Genomic DNA, 17,841 nt, shown 5'->3' with positions numbered 1-17,841 from the left:
CGGCAAAACCGTTTTTTGAAATTTACTTCCGGTCGGAAGTTATCGCCCTTTAATCAAAATTCAGAGGACCTCCTTGTCTGCGATGGAACTCAAAAACGGCTTAAGCTAGAACGCTGAAATTTTGAGTAATGATAGTGGACATGTCGCCATTGTGCACCTGGGTTTTCAAATTTTCCGGAAGTGATTAGTATGGAAGCTCGCTAGGGGTCAAAAATTAGGACACGAATCATAAATGAATTTTTGAGACATTTCTTACCATATCTTTTAACCTATGATTATTTTGTTAAAACATACTGAACAAAATTTGTGCAAAATGATAAGATATTTTATATGATATGAAGAAAAAGGGGCTGACCCCTCAAATTAAGGGCGCAAAAGAGCCAAAAGTTTTTAATTTATAACTTTTTAACGATAAATATTTTGATATCAATTAATGAAGCAAAAATGTTCAACATTGCGATTTGCAAGTATATACTTTAAAATTTTTATAAAATATTACGTAATTAGGGGTCATAAGGGGCCAGAATGCAAAATTTTTGACGCTTTATAGCTCGAAAAAGGGAAACATTTTGAAAAGCAATATTGAACAAAAGTTGTTTAAAATGTTGTTCCCAACAATGTGCAACCTTTTAATTTTTCCTTAACAGCCCTATAAGGACTTAAAGGGACGGCCCCTAAATATTTCAAGTCTACATATCTCGAAAACGAAACGAAACTTCTGAATAGTTGTTAAACAAAAAGTCTTCAGAAATACAAGACCTTTCATGTGATATCAAGAGAAAGGGGCTGGTCCCTCAAATTAGAGGCTCGGAAGGGCCAAAAATATTTCATTTATAACTCTTCAACGGTAGATATTTTGATATCAATTATTGAAGCAAAAATGTTCATCATTACGATCTGCAACTATATATTTTAAAATTTTTATCAAATATTATGTAATTAGGGGTCATAAGGGGCCAGAATGCTTAATTTTTGACGCTTTATATCTCGAAAAGGGGAAAAATTTTGAAAGGCAATATTGAACAAAAGTTGTTTAGAATGTTGTTCCCAACAATGTGCAACCTTTCAATTTTTCCTAAACAGCCCCTATAAGGACTTAAAGGAACGGCCCCTTAATATTTCAAGTCTACATATCTCGAAAACGAAACGAAACTTCTGAATAGTTGTTGAACAAAAAGTCTTCAGAATTACTAGACCTTTCATGTGATATCAAGAGAAAGGGGCTGACCCCTCAAATTAGGGGCTCAGAGGGGCCAAAAGTCTTCCATCTATAACTCTTTAACAATAATGTTCATCGTCACGATCTGCAACTATATAAATCTTAAAATTTTCATCAAATATTACGTTCTAATGGGCCTTAAGAGGGGCCGAAAACTTTTGATTTATAACTATTTAATGATCGAAATTTTGTTAAACATAACTGAAGCAAAATTGTACGTTTTGACTATTTATGAACGAAAATCTCAGTCAAATTCATATCTCATCTTATCAAAAATCTGACGGAAGACCCACTCGTTGCTCGCAACGAGATCGCATCTAGTTATTATTCTTTTTTCTTCTTACAAATTTTGTGCAGACGATTTCTCGGAGATGGCTTGCTCAAATTCATTCAAATTTTCATGGTAGATGCGTTGGCATCTGAAGTTAATTCCGGCAGTTCCGTTAAGGGATATTTACTTCCGGTCGGAAGTTATCGCCCTCTTATCAAAATTTAGAGGACCTCCGTGTCTGCGATGGAACTAAAATACTGCTTAAGCTAGAGCGCTGAAATTTTCAGTGATGACAGAGGACATGCTGCCATTTTGCACCTGGGTTTAGATATTTTCCAGAAGTGCCTAGTATTGAAGCTCGGTAAGGGTCAAAATTTAGTACACGAATCATGAGTGAATTTTTGAGACATTTTGTATCATATCTTTTAAGGTATAATTATTTTGCTAAAACATACTGAACAATATTTGTGTAGAAAGACAAGATCTTTAATATGATATCAAGAAAGAAGGGCTGACTTATAATATTAGGGGCCGAGAGGGGCCAAAAGTATTTAATCAATAACTCTTTAACGATCAATATTTTGGTATACATTAGTGAAGCAAAAATGTTAACCTTAACAATACACAACTATATATTTTAATATTAATGTCATATGTTACGTAATTAGGGGCTATAAGGGGCCAGAATGCTAAATCTTTGACACTCTATATCTCGAAAGTAGTATATATTTTGATAAGCAGTGTTGAATAACATATGTTCAGAATAATGTTCTAAACAATATATAACCTTTCGATTTTTGCTAAACGTCCCCATTAAGGAGTTGAAGGGCTGGCCCCTAAATATATCTTTTGGATATATCTCGAAAACGAAAAAGAATTTCTGAATAGTTGTTGAACAAAAAGTGTTCAAAATCATAAGAGCTTTAAGGTGCTATGAGGAAAAAGGGGCTGGCCCCTCAATATAGGGACCGAGAGGGGCCAAAAGTCTTTAATCAATAACTCTTTAACGATCAACATTTTGCAATTCATTACTGAAGCAAAAATGTTTAACTCAACAATTTCCAACTATAAATTATGATAATCATATCACGTGTTACATAATTAGGGGCCATGAGGGGCCAGAAGGCAAAATCTTTGGCACTCTATATCTCGAAAGTGGGAAATGTTTTGATAAGCAATATAGAATAAAAGATGTTCAAAATAATGTTTTAAACAGTATGTAACTTTCCTATTTTTGCTAAACGTCCCCATTAAGGAGTTGAAGGGCTGGCCCCTAAATATATCTTTTGGATATATCTCGGAAACGAAAAAGAATTTCTGAATAGTTGTTGAACAAAAAGTGTTCAAAATCATAAGAGCTTTAAGGTGGTATGAGGAAAAAGGGACTGGCCCCTCAAAATAGGGGCCGATAGAGGCCAAAAGTCTTTAATCAGTATCGCTTTAATGATCAATATTTTTTAATATATTACTGAAGAGAAATAGTTTATCTTCACACTCTTTAACTATATAACATGGTGTTTTCATCACATCTTATGCAATTAAGGATCATTAAGTGTCAGATTGCATAATCTTTGGCGCAATAAATCTTGTAAAGGAAGAATATTTTGATAACCAATATTGAACAAAAGACGTTGAAAATAATATTCTTAATAATATGCAATCTTTCAATTTTTGTTAGACGTCCCCATTTAGGACTTAAAGGACCGGCCCTTAATATTTCTTTTGCATATATCTCGGAAACGAAAAAACCTTATAAATAGTTGTTGAACAAAATGTGTTCAAAATCATGAAAGCTTTAGGATGATATCAAAAAAAGGGGCTGATCACTCATATAAGGGGCCTAGAAGGGCCGAAAGTTTATAATCTATAACTTTTTAATGATCAATATTTTGTTACACATTACTGAAGCAAAATTGTTTGTCTTAACAATTTATTTATATCAATATTTTTAAACGAAAATCTGTCAAATTCTTATCTCATCCCATGAAGAATCGGACGGAAGACCCACTCGTTGCTCGCCACGAGATCGCATCTAGTTATTTTTTTCTTTACAATTTTTGTGCAGAAGATTTCTCGGAGATGGCTCGATCGATTTATTTGAAAATTTCGGGGAAGATTATTGAAGCGAAATTTGTTCATCTTCACAATCTGCAACCATTTATTTTAACATTTTCATCAAATATTACTTAATTAGGGGCCGTAAGGGGCCAGAATGCTTAATCTTTATATCTCGAAGTCTACATATCTCGAAAACGAAACGAAACTTCTGAATAGTTGTTGAAGAAAAAGTCTACAGAATTTAAAGGCCTTTCATGTGATGTCAAAAAAAAGGGGCTGACCCCTCAAATTAGGGGCTCGGAATGGCCAAAAGTCTTTCATCTATAACTCTTTAAAGTTAAATATTTTGATATCACTTATTGAAGCAAAAATGTTCATCTTCACAATCTGCAACTATATAAAGTTTTTTTTTTTCCAATTAATTAGGGGCCATAAGGGGCCAGAAAGCTTAATCTTTGACGCTTTATATCTCGAAAAGAGGAAATATTTTGAAAAGCAATATTGAACAAATGTTGTTTAGAATGACGTTCTCAACAATGTGCATCCTTTTAATTTTTCCTAAACAGTCCCTATAAGGACTTAAACGGATGGCCCCTAAATATTTCAAGTCTACATATCTCGAAAACAAAACGAAACTTCTGAGTAGTTGTTGAACAAAGAGTCTTCAGAATTTAAAAACCTTTCATGTGATATCAAGAGAAAGGGTCTGACCCCTCAAATTAGGGGCTCAGAGTGGCAAAAAAAATTTTCATTTGTAACTCTTTAACAGTAATGTTCATCTTCACCATCTGCTTCTATATATATTTTACAATCTTCATCAAATATAACGTTTTTATGTGCCATAAGAGGGACCAAAACCTTTTATTTATAACTCTTTAATGATCAAAAATTTGTTAAACATAACTGAAGCAAATTGCACGTTTTGACTATTTATATATTTATGAACGAAAATCTCAGTCAAATTCGAATCTCATCGTATCAAAAATCGGACGGAAGACCCACTCGTTGCTCGCAACGAGATCGCATCTAGTTATTATTATTTTTCTTCAAACCGATTTTGTGCACGCGATTTCTCAGAAACGGCTGGGCCGATTTACATCAAACTTTCATATGTAAAAGATATTTTATTGATCTTGATAGGTTTTTTGTTTTTTGATGACGTCATTTCCGCTCGTGAGATATGGACGATTTTCTGATTTTCAGAGGATCGGCTTATCCTGGGGTGTTCTCATAAACAAATAGAGATAAAGGAATATGATTTTCAGTGAAGATAGAGGAAAGATTGTAGATGTGCCATTTGTCATTTATATTTTTTCAGCTCAAAAGGCGCCGAAGCTCGTCCGGGCTCGAAAAATAGGCTCACAAGCATCGCGCAAAATTTGACACGTTTTCTTTTATATCTTTTTACCTGTAAATATTTTGTTAAAACATATAATACAAAAGATGTGCAAAATAACAAGACTTTTCATTTGATATCAAGAAAAAGAAATATCTAAGTCAAACTTTCAGGGATTATAGATCGTGATAGATACTAGCCTGGTCGCTACTTTTCGTTCGTCGTCGGCACTTCCAGTCACTCACGGAAGTGATTTATAAAAGGTCGAATTTTTCAACTTTTGCGTTTCTCTATATTTTTGAATAAAATTTACAGGAATACCAGATATCCTTTTCAGCATGCTTAATATATAAGGATGAGTGCACTTTAACGCCTGTTTTTTGGTCCTTTTCGGTTGCTTCTGTTGCTTTTATATCTAAACCTTATTTCACTTTTGTATGTTTAAGAAAGAATCCTGTCAATTTGGAACCAAATTTAAATCTTGATTGATTTTAGACTGTGGTACAATAAAATGATTCAATGTTTTTGTCCTTACTGCTTTCCAAATATAGTGAATTCACATTTACCTGCCCTTGATTGAACATTAGATATGCATGAGAGGTGGAGCTAACATTGTAAGAAAGGGTCTAAACTTAGACTTGATAAATAACAATGACATGTTTGGAAAAAAAAGAACGTGATCACTCTTTCAAATCTCCCTCTCTATTCTGTATGGCACAAATACACTTCTGACAAAGGTTTCAATACGAAATTAACAATATAAGCACGTCAATGTAATTAAAGCAGATTTTATATCAATGCCAGATGACTTAACGTGTTCGAACACATTGTCCTAGTTACCACAAAACATGCTACCTTACAAGTCACGTGACGGAATTTAGTATTCACAAAGTTACCTGAGGTTAGAAATCACTTGGTGAATTATAATATTCAACATGTCACAATCCTTGGTTCCAACACAGAGAGGGAACGTAAGAAGAAGCAGTTTTTCTCTTTTTTTACCATGAGCACATGTTTCCTATTAATCTCCTTTTGACACATTGTTATTTATGCAAATATACAACTACTGTTAAACGTTAAACAATAGACAAACATGCGCTGACTATGTATTAAGTCAGTAAAAAATGGGCGTCCTCATTATCGAGCGGAGATTCAAGAAATTGTGATGACCCTGCCTTTGAAAACAGATTCGAACTTCCTAAATACACACGTTTATTAAATTTAATTACATTAAGTTGTAGATTGGATGACCATTCTTGAAATAAAAAAAAATTCTTGTTTTGAAAGTTTATTTTGTCGCATATTTCGCATGTCCTTAAGTGCAGTCATCCTTTGTATGAAAATTGATAGATCCAAATTCGAGATATTTTTCTGTTTTCAACACTGGATTGAAATCCTTTTAGAAGTAGAATTTCAATCCAATGTTTTCGCAGACGTCCGCATCGCATAAATCGCGGAGGTCTGAGAAAACATTAATGGATTCGAATGTTTTCTCGAACGTCCGCATGGAATTTATCGCGGACGTCTAGAAAAACATTATATTGAATCGAATGTTTTCTCAGACGTACGCATTGAGCTATTCAGTGTTTGGGTAAACATTGAATTGAATTGAAATTCTTGTTTGCAGTTGAATTTCAATCCGCTTTGGCTATTCTCTTAGGCAAAGTGTTAATGATTCATCAAAAGGACAAAAACATTAATTTAGTTTCAGTGTAATTTAAAATTAATACAAATACGACTTTTCTATCCGATTTCTAAAAAGAAATTAATGACTTTCATTCATGAATTTCAATCCAATGTTTTCGCAGACGTCCGCATCGAATTAATCGCGGATGTTTTAGTAAACATTGGGTTGAAATATTTCTTTGCAGTTGATATTTATTGACAAACAAGTTGATGAAACAAGAATATCAGCTCTCTCGTTTAAAGTCATCATTTCGTAAGTTCTATGGTCGATACAATGACCTTGTCAGCAAATACAATTTATCATTGAGTCAAATGCTGACTGACGTTTTTCATACCAATTGTTAGGCCATTATTTACACACTGAATTGTCGACGGATTTTACCGTTACTTCCCGATCATGACAAGGAGCACACGGCGGGTGTGACCGGTCGGCAGGGGATGCTCACTTCTCCATGGGACCTGATCCCACCTCTGATGTCTTAGAGGTAGAGGTCCGTGTTTGCTCTGCTCCTATTTTGTATTGTTTGATGGACTTTTGAGCTTGAATACTGTTCGTTATCTCCATATATTTCATTCAATCCACCTTGACTATTTTCTCAGGCAAAGTGTTAATGATTCATCATCAAAAGGATAAAAAATATTATTTTAATTTCAGTATGATAAAAAAATTGATACAAATAAGACTTTTCTATCCAATTTATAAAAAGAAATTAATGACTTTCATAGGGGTTATTTGTAGGGATGTCAACGAATATTCGAATATTCATTCGATGAGTTGATATTCGAATATGGATTTCAGATTCGAATATTCGGTGTTTTTCAGATTTCCTAAAAAATTGTGCTGTGATTAATAAATTTTAATCAGAACATTGCTGGAATTGTCCCTGTTTAATTTACTAGCGATCAATTTCGAATGCCTGATTTCTTTCACTCCTTTCTTTTCTTATAGAACTACTAAATTATTTTGTTTTGAGTAAGGTGTTAAAGAATTATACAATAATGCTTTATGTACGATACAAAACGTACTTTTATAGTTTTTATAAGTTAAATATGATCAGATCTAGGATCGAGGACAACAAAATGAAAACCTTCTTAGAATGTCTAAAAGACTTGAAGAGTATACTTATCAAAATAAATTTAATTGATTATTGAATGAATGTCGGATAGAATAGATTCTGTAATTAATATTGTAAAGGGCTCAATTTCAGATTAAATGTGTAAATTACTTGATTATCTCAGGTTGTACATAATCCTGAATTTTTATATTCATAATCGTGAAATTAGTTAATTACCTAGGAAAGTTATCATGGAAATATTTGTTTATATTTTAAAATCATTATTTCAAAGATTGTAATCATATCCTTTATTTAATTAGACTGATAATTGTTATCAGTAATTAATTACACGTATTGAAATCTAGACAGTATACGACTATCTAACCTTTGGTAAGGCGACTGGTTTCTCAGTTGGAGCGACTATAAAAACATTTGTTAAAATTATACTTTTCTACATTTAAATCAATTAGTTATTTCAAAAATAGATATCAATGAAATTATTGTACACCTACAAAAGTCTTCCTACAATTTTACTTCTAATATAAGAATACCTAAGCCAAACCTTTCATGAGAGTAGGATGATGCATATTTAAAATAAACCAGATTTTATTTATTATATCGAATATTCGAATATATTCGAATACTTTCATTGAATATTCGAATATGAATTATTGACAAAATTGACATCCCTAGTTATTTGACAATTAAGGACAGGGACGATGGCGTTTTTGAAATGAATAACCCGTTTCCGAAAATATAAATACTCTGTCCTGCAAAGGCAATAAAATAAGTAATCTGACAACGAATTATGGGTCTTCAGTCATCTGATCTATGAGTACCTCTAAGAAATTCCAACTCTTTGCTATGAAAGATGAAAAATAGAGTTTATGACTATCCCTCTTACTTCTTTTGTTTAAACGATAAAATATGTTTCTGGTCATCTCGGAAAAAATATTTTGCCTGCAAGGCATAAAATGAAGTTTGAACAATAATTTTGATCCAATGTTTTCTCAAACGGCTGCGTTGAATTCTACCCACCTATATCACTGTGATCTTTACCTAAATAAGATTTCTTTTAAAGTGCGCATTTCCTGTGTGTGTCACTACTACTAGCATATATAAATATGTTTATTTGCATACAATAATACAAGGATGGAGAATAGGATGATATGAAAATACTTGATATAATGATAATTACATGGAGGCAGTTGGGGAGCATTTGGGAAATATCTGTAACGGTCCCTGTTACAATTAAAACTAGTTTACTTTGATTTGACATTCGATTAAATTACAAAGCAAGGCGACAAACTAAAATTTACGTTTTTCATTCAAGGAAAATATACTTGGGAAAGAAATTCGGGCAAATATATAAACGAGGAACCAATGACAACGTTTCTTACTGTGAAAAGTCTGATGTTATTAATTTTGTTACAAGTGAGAATCGAGATCGACATTTGACTGACGATAATTATCAAGTCTAGTCCAAGCCAAGGATAACAGAGATTTGTACTATATTTTCTATTTTTCGATAGTAGCCCAATCATATCTTGGAAAAAGTCTCGACGTATCCTGTAATTGGCATTTAAAATTAAGAAATTTGATTTTGATTTACCCTAGGGGCAATTAAAGGTCGAAAACTATATTTTTGGTAAATTATATAATTATTGGAGCTTTTTCCCTTCATACTCAAATATGAAGGTGAGTACATGGAAAAAGCGGGTATTACTGTCTTATGACACCATCCTGTTCTAAAATACATGTAATTTGCAATGTCATTCGTGGCTTATTCATTATGACCAAATACCATAAAATGTAGAATTCACCTTAATCGTCAGATAATTTCAAAAATATTCTATCTACATATCAAATATGGAATTAAAAAATTTACAATTCCTATTTGTTAAGAAATCTTAGTAAGTTGATATGCAAAGATAAGATAATTTTGTTTTGATAATTTCATATTTTTTTTTCCATGATTAGTGAATAGCTTGTTTGCATTTAACGACAAGAAAATTTGAAAATTTCCGCATAACTTGGTGAAAAAATAGTGGAAACTGGGCTAAAATTAACTTCACGATAGGTTTTTATTAAAAAATGGTTTGCCAATGAAATATATAGTTGACTCACTTTTAGCCATATACTAAAGACTGTATCTGCCAAAAACGCAAATTTTGAAAGAGAAAAGTAGACCTATGATGTATTTAAAAGAATTTTTTTTTTAAAAAAAATCTACGTTCCTAAAGTGAGAGAAAGAGAGAGAGAGGAAGACGTACTCATAATAAGGAAAATGCGTTATTTTAACGTTTCTTTTATATTATCTTTATGATTTGAAATGGGTTCATAAGAATGTCTGTCTCCGTTTTCTTTTCCTCATAGCTAGATATGCATTAGGAGCTTCTGCTTAATATGCTCTGTTTTGACATTATGTTTCTTAGCTCTTGAAAATACATGCACATGTTTCTTGAAGGCACTTTTAGAAGTAAAATCAAAATTAATAAAAAGAGAGGAAAAACACTGTAAATACCATATATTTCCCAATCACACCTGACAAGTGGCGGTTGTTAACAAACACACATCCTTCCTTCCTAAAATCTGATGAAATTTTTATAAGACACGATTACTGATCAAAGTACATTAACTTTAGCTTTTCATAAGGAGAGTGGGTAATACCAACCTTTCGTTTGCATATGCAAGTGATTCTTGCATTATGTCAACATCCCGTTTTTGGACGAATGCGTTTTCAACAAATTCTACTGCAGTAAATTCGTACTTTTTCTATTAGTTTATGATAAAACTCGTTAAAACAGATTTAAATACAAAACAACACAGTCATATTTTTACACTCTGAATTATTTTCATTGATTTGTTTTTTTTTTTTTTTTTTTTTTTTTGTTTTGTTTTTTTTTGGTTTTTTTTTTTTTGTTTTGTTTTTTGTTTGTTTTTTAAATTGAAATTTTAATTTGGAAGAAACGATTACTCCCTTGATAAACTGATTTCCTGCCCCGTGATCTTGCCGCCATGTCAATACACTGGTTGAACGCAAGGGTTCGTTGAAATGTAGGAAGTTTTTTGGGGGGGAAAATGATCTATCGTTTGAACCAAGTTTGAAGGCCGGAGTACACGTATTTAAATATTTTGTGATATGAATCAAAAAAGAAACGACGATAGCTTGGTGGGGCAGACTATAACATGCCACACACAGCGAAAAGGGAGTTCCGTCAAGTGATGACCAAATGGTTCAAAGAGGACATAAATCTATTCCCTTATTTGTAATTTTCGGACAAAGACAATCGAAATGGTAATTTATTTCCTAATTCATTAGCCTGAGCTGTAAACTTTCTCTTTTTTGTGCTTATAAAAATTGTGCCATTATATAAATCACACAAATATGCGAACATATATTATTCATCATAATTTAAATTATTTTCCAATTGAGAATACTTCTTTATCAAAGGGGCACCAACCCATAGGGTCGGGATTGAATTTTGTTGACTTCCATTTCGATTAATGACTTAAAGCTACATACATGTAATAAATCGTTTCTTATAAATCTTTTAATTTCAGCATGCAGAGATAAATGGAACCCTTTCATAGACATTAAATATGCAGCATGATATTGTCAACGCATTCTGAGTTTCTTATCTCCAAATGTTATTTGATATTTTTCTTTACTTCTCATTGTACATAATGATAATGTCGATCTAATGTCTTAGTTCTACTTTTGGTGTGTCACAGTGTTTATTTTTACGGAAGCCGGTTGGTGCCAGGTAGAAAAAATATTTTATCTGGCGGCCGCCAGAAAGTTATCTGGCGGCCGCCAGATAAGTTATCTGGCGGCCGCCAGATCTTTTTATCTGGCGGCCGCCAGATAAGTTTCTGGCGGCCGCCAGATAGGTTTCTGGCGGCCGCCAGTTATTTATCTGGCGGCCGCCAGATAATTATTTGGCGGCCGCCAGAAACTTATCTGGCGGCCGCCAGATAAAATATTTTTCTACCTGGCACCTACCGGCTTCCGTATATTTTACATTTCCATGGACATAATTTTTTTAAAAATGCCATTAATGTATACAAATCGTACAAATGAAATCCAAGCGAGTGCAGATATTGATAATATGTAGCCCTACCCTTTCAAAAACTTGATACCTGCCTTTTGAACATTGACTCAGTACAGAGATACATGTATTTAATTAATTCTTAATATAGCACAAATAAAACAAACAAAACGTAACATAATTTCCAGCGCAATAACCCCAATCTCAGCGAGGTTCGTCGAGACAAAAAGTTGTGGACAGACGTCTCTTCCGAATCTCAGGCCAGTGCCACACAAAGTGACTCTGGAAATCTTGCTCGGACTTCGACCGCTTGTTTCGATCAATACGGGCTGAAATGAATTCCCTACCCGCTTCAAAATCTCGCTTTGGAGATCCTTTTAAATCCTTATCACTATAAAACTTTCGTTTCTTACCTTTAAAAGGTTTAAATCCGACCAAAATCAAGTTGTTGATTTTTTTCATACAACTGACATATTCGTTTAAACCTCCGACGCCGAAGATTTCCAGCCATAGTCTGCTTGAAATACTTTGTACTATGGTTCATTGCTATAGGAAATCATAGTTGAACGAAGTCTTTGAAGCAGACTACTTCTGGAACTCTTCGATATCTGTCCAAAATTTTGTCTCGACAGCAATAGTAGTACAGACGGAATAAAAGCAACGTAATTTAAAAAAAAAATGTACAATTATAGAAATCTATCGTAGCTCATTGCAGGCGAGAATACCCGAATCGAGTAACACAGAGTGAATGTAGGTTTTTGGTGATTTTCGACCTTAGGACAGGGTTTTCCCTAAAAAAAATTCCTATCTAAAATTATTCCTTACATCGCAACCTATCAAAATATCATAATTTTATTTAGGACCTGGCCTGTCATAAAGACTTCTAGGCCAGAATTCAAGCAAAAATCAGTTCTTTATCGGAGAATTCGACACAATTGAACCGTAAAATTTGCAATTTGTACCCCATTCTGTATGTTCTATAAAATTTTATCGTAAGTTTTATATGGAGTGTCCAAACAATTAATGGCTTGATATGACGTCAAAAGGGGGAGGATACTTTTCAAACGTCTATAAAGTTTTGCACCTGGAAAAACTGGTATAGACCTAGAGAATGCTTAAACAGGCCACAGAAAAATAAAATGCATTCAGGAAGAACTTTGGATGCATTTTATTTTTGGATGCATTTAGGAAAAATGTCCTAAAAGAAATTCAGAGAGATGAAAGATGCACAGTAAATGTCGATTTGAAGTCAGGGTGTCAAAAGTCAGTCACGCCGAAAAGTGACGTAGATCGTGTGTGGTAGAAAATGAACTCCAACAAGCTGTTCAGGACATTGTAAAGTCATATAAACAAGACGGGCTTAAGTCCTTACTAAGCTCCAGGTAATCCCATCAAAATAAGTTTACATGTATAAGGTAGATAGAACGGTCCTTAAGAAACAATGACGTTGTCGTGCACCATGAAACTATACGGCGACAGCGCCGGCTGATCTTATAATGTCTTTTTTATTTTGGAATAATTTGTCAAATTATCAATGTATCAAGCTAAAGTTTTTATCATTTCTTAAACTTTTGTTGTTTTAAGTTCCTTATAAATTTGTAAACACAGACTACATAGTATTAATTCTATCGCATCAGTCCACGAACTTTTTGATAACCCCTCGTATAAGGTTGAAAATAACAAATGAATATTGATTTTAAAATGTGACTTTTTCCGGGAAATTGTTCTCTCCTAAAGGTCAAATCTTCTGAAATTCCCTTTAATCAGCAAATATCCAATATTCTTACTTTTCTGTTTGAATTTGATGTAAAAACATTCATATCCATAATCATCCTTCACTGTCTGTGTGGCCTGATTCCACCATCTATCACCCGTAGCTTTCATGTCATATGACATTATTCCTGAGAAAACAAAATTTAAACAAGAGGCCCTGAGTCAACGGTCACCTGAGTATAATTCAACATCTATAGAAGTATAAAACAAAATTAACCGAGAGACGAAGTAATGTTGCTCAAGAATTTTAAAAATCTGATAAAAATACCCTTGCGTATTGTAATGCGCTTGACCCGAGTGATCTCCTTGGATCATACATGGTTTTCCCAAGTCTTACAGGGATAATAATGAATGCAAAATATACGTATACAATGGACACTTGCCTATGTAAGGTATTCGATATATACAGATATATTTTTGTCACTTGCCTAGTGTTACAATTAAGTACATACAGACTTGGCTATACAACGTGGATATTTTCCGTTTCTCACTAATTACAAGTCACCCTGGCTCTCTGTTATTCTTTGTTCACTTTGATAAAGTATAAAACAACTTTATCCAGTCTCTTGTCAACCATCACTTAACCTAACAATAACTCATCAAGTGTCAAAGAGATCACCACAGTGTAAACATACTGTGTACAACTATAACTTTGCTAAATTCGGTGTTCCCCCGTTTTACCGCCACCGTTCGTACCTCGGCAATTTTGGCGTTATAACAAGGGTGGCATTAAAACGGGGGACAGCAATAAGGCACTTCAAAGCAGAAGAAATTGCCCGTCATTGTTATTAAGTCTTTACTATTTTTTGCTAACATTTAATGTTAAAGATACTTGTCCATTGTTGATTTTGTCAAGTTACATATTACTGTTTAATAATTATATAACGTCTGTTATTTTCTGATGCAGTGTCCTTAGACCTAATATCGAATCACTTGTCAAAACTTCAAGTCTATGTCTGGCGTCCTTGCATTAAGTATTTAGTTTTTCACACCTAGGAAACTTGTATTCTATGTAAGAAACCTAATTACTGCTAATAAACACAGCACGGCTTGATTATCTCTTGAATTTTACGTACTATAGACAGCCAACAGGGATTAGCTAGGCTCCATTGCACATGGCACCTGTGAAATTGATACTTAATTGTGAAATACACAGAATATAAACGAATTTGATTATTTATGCATCAATTATTGTTAACTTTTTAGCTCACCAGAGCCGAGAGCTCAAGTGAGCTTTTCTGATCACATTTTGTCCGTCGGCCGTCTGTCTGTCTGTCCGTCCGTCTGTAAACTTTTCACATTTTTGACTTCTTCTCCAGAACCACTGGGCCAATTTCAACCAAACTTGCCATGAAACATCCTTGGGTAAAGGGGATTCGAGTTTGTTCAAATGAGGGGCCACGCCCTCTTTCAAGGGGATATAATTAGGAATTAGTGAAAAAATAATGACATCATTTAAAAATCTTCTTCTCAAGAACCACTGGGCCAGGAGAGATGAAACTTATATGGAAACATCCTCAGGTAGTGTAGATTCAAATTTGTTCAAATCATGACCCCCAGTGCTAGGGTGGGGCCACAATGGGGGATCAAAGTTTTACATAGAAATATATGGGAAAATATCTTTAAAAATCTTCTTCTTAAGAACAGCAAAGCCATGATTGGTCATATTTATATGGAAACATCCTCAGGTAGTGTAGATTCAAGTTTGTTCAAATCATGACCCCCGGGGGTAGGGTAGGGCCACAATGGGGGATCAAAGTTTTACATAGGAATATATAGGAAAATATCTTTAAAAATCTTCTTCTTAAGAACAGCAAAGCCCTGATTGGTCATATTTATATGGAAGCATCCTCAGGTAGTGAAGATTCAAGTTTGTTCAAATCATGACCCCTGGGGGTAGGGTAGGGCCACAATGGGGGATCAAAGTTTTACATAGGAATATATAGGAAAATATCTTTAAAAATCTTCTTCTTAAGAACAGCAAAGCCCTGATTGGTCATATTTATATGGAAGCATCCTCAGGTAGTGTAGATTCAAGTTTGTTCAAATCATGACCCCCGGGGGTAGGGTGGGATCACAATGGGAGATCAAAGTTTTACATAGAAATATATAGGAAACTATCTTTAAAAATCTTCTTCTTAAGAACAGCAAAGCCCTGATTGGTCATATTTATATGGAAGCATCCTCAGGTAGTGTAGATTCAAGTTTGTTCAAATCATGACCCCCGGGGGTAGGGTGGGGCCACAATGGGGGATCAAAGTTTTACATAGAAATATATATAGGAAAATATCTTTAAAAATCTTCTTAAGAACAGCAAAGCCCTGATTGGTCATATTTATGTGGAAGCATCCTCAGGTAGTGTAGATTCAAGTTTGTTCAAATCATGACCCCCGGGGGTAGGGTGGGGCCAAAATGGGGGATCAAAGTTTTACATAGAAATATATAGGAAAATATTTTTAAAAATCTTCTTCTTAAGAACAGCAAAGCCCTGATTGGTCATATTTATATGGAAGCATCCTCAGGTAGTGTAGATTCAAGTTTGTTCAAATCATGACCCCCGGGGGTAGGGTGGGGTCACAATGGGAGATAAAAGTTTTACATAGAAAAATATAGGAAAATATCTTTAAAAATCTTCTTCTTAAGAACAGCAAAGCCATCATTGGTCATATTTATATGGAAGCATCCTCAGGTAGTGTAGATTCAGGTTTGTTCAAATCATGACCCCCGGGGGTAGGGTGGGGCCACAATGGGGGATCAAAGTTTTACATAGAAATATATATAGGAAAATATCTTTAAAAATCTTCTTAAGAACAGCAAAGCCATGATTGGTCATATTTATGTGGAAGCATCCTCAGGTAGTGTAGATTCAAGTTTGTTCAAATCATGACCCCCGGGGCTAGGGTGGGACCACAGTGGGGGATCAAAGTTTTTCATAGAAATATATCTATAGAAAAATATCTTTAAAAATCTTCTTCTTAAGAAGAGCAAAGCCACCATTGGTCATATTTATATGAGCGCATCCTCAGGTAGTGTAGATTCATGTGTGTTCAAATCATGACCACCAGGGGTAGGGTGGGGCCAAAATGGGGGATCAAAGTTTTACATAAGAATATATAGGAAAATATCTTTAAAAATCTTCCTCTTAAGAACAGTAAAGCCGTAATTGGTCATATTTATGTGGAAGCATCCTCAGGTAGTGTAGATTCAAGTTTGTTCGAATCATGACCCCAGGGGGTAGGATAGGGCCACAATGGGGGATCAAAGTTTTACATAGAAATATATAGGAAAATATCTTTAAAATTCTTCCTCTTAAGGGCAGTAAAGCCATAATTGGTCAAATTTATATGGAAGCATCCTCAAAGTTTTACAAATGAATATATGGGAAAAAAATCTGCTGCTCAAGAACAGCAAAGCCATTCGTTATATTGATATGAAAGCATCATTAGGTAGTTTAAAATTCAACCCCCACCCCCACCGAACCCTCATAAACTTTTCAATACTGAGCTGATTTTTGCTTTTTTCCAAGCCAATGTGCTCAGGTGAGCGATGTGGCCCATGGGCCTCTTGTAATAATATATACTTATTCTGACATAAATGCTTGTCATTTCATTTTATTAAAACCTACCGATCGCATTGTCAAAAACAAACCAAAATTTTTACTTATTAGCAATAATTAGCGGGGGTGGTAATAACTGTTATTGAGGGATTTGCACCTGAAATATGTTGGCGGATGGCGATAGGCGGGGGATGGCGGTAAAACGGGGTTTTATATAGCGAGGAAATCGGGACTTGGGAACTTTTTTGGCGGTAGGCGGAGTTGGCATCATAACGGGGAGAAATATAACGGAGGAGCATTGTATGTAAATAATTTTATGTCAAACTTTCATATTGCTTTCCAGTCAAGAATCTGACTTTGAGCATGTTTTGATCATTTTAACTAAGCATTCATTTTTATTTTGTCTCTCTCTCTCTCTCTCTCTCTATATATATATATATATGTATGTATGTATAACATTCTTTCTTGTATTCTCAATCAAATAACCTGTTAGTTAAATTATATGCAAGGATTTCTTGATCAACACAATCAAGCAAAGGGGATTAACGCTCAATGACATTTGCTTCACTTATTACAATTGTGTACTCTGTTTGCCTCCTAGATACTCCTGAGAAAAGAAAAGGCACATTTACTTGTAATTATATTAAATACATTTACATTGATAATTTTGCATTTAGTATGTTTGCTTAGTACTCAGGGGCAGAGGGGAAGATTTTCAAATCATAAATGCATTTTTGATAATAAATCAGTAGAGCCCAAACCAAGCACCAGAGTCCCTGACCCAGAGGCAATGAAGATCACAATTTTGGAAGAGGCACCCTTTTTCAACATAGCT

At 34.1% G+C, this 17,841-nt stretch overlaps 1 protein-coding gene across 1 annotated transcript in view; it reads right to left on the bottom strand.

Annotated features, from left to right (window-relative positions):
- The window catches only part of LOC133192059 (11-beta-hydroxysteroid dehydrogenase type 2-like), a 201,664-nt gene that overhangs the window by 48,914 nt on the left and 134,909 nt on the right, over window positions 1-17,841 (bottom strand). The window contains exon 5 of the mRNA XM_061327900.1: window positions 13,465-13,578. Within this exon, the coding sequence (XP_061183884.1) occupies window positions 13,465-13,578 (114 nt within the window). The remainder of the gene's footprint in view (window positions 1-13,464; window positions 13,579-17,841) is intronic.

Source organism: Saccostrea echinata, unplaced genomic scaffold (genome assembly GCF_033153115.1).
Source record: "Saccostrea echinata isolate AGI-Se365-2 ecotype Australia unplaced genomic scaffold, CSIRO_AGI_Sech_v1 ptg000025l, whole genome shotgun sequence".
Classification (NCBI taxonomy): Eukaryota; Metazoa; Mollusca; class Bivalvia; order Ostreida; family Ostreidae; genus Saccostrea; species Saccostrea echinata.
Note: the sequence above shows the minus strand (reverse complement) of the source record. Positions and strands in the feature narration are given on the sequence as shown.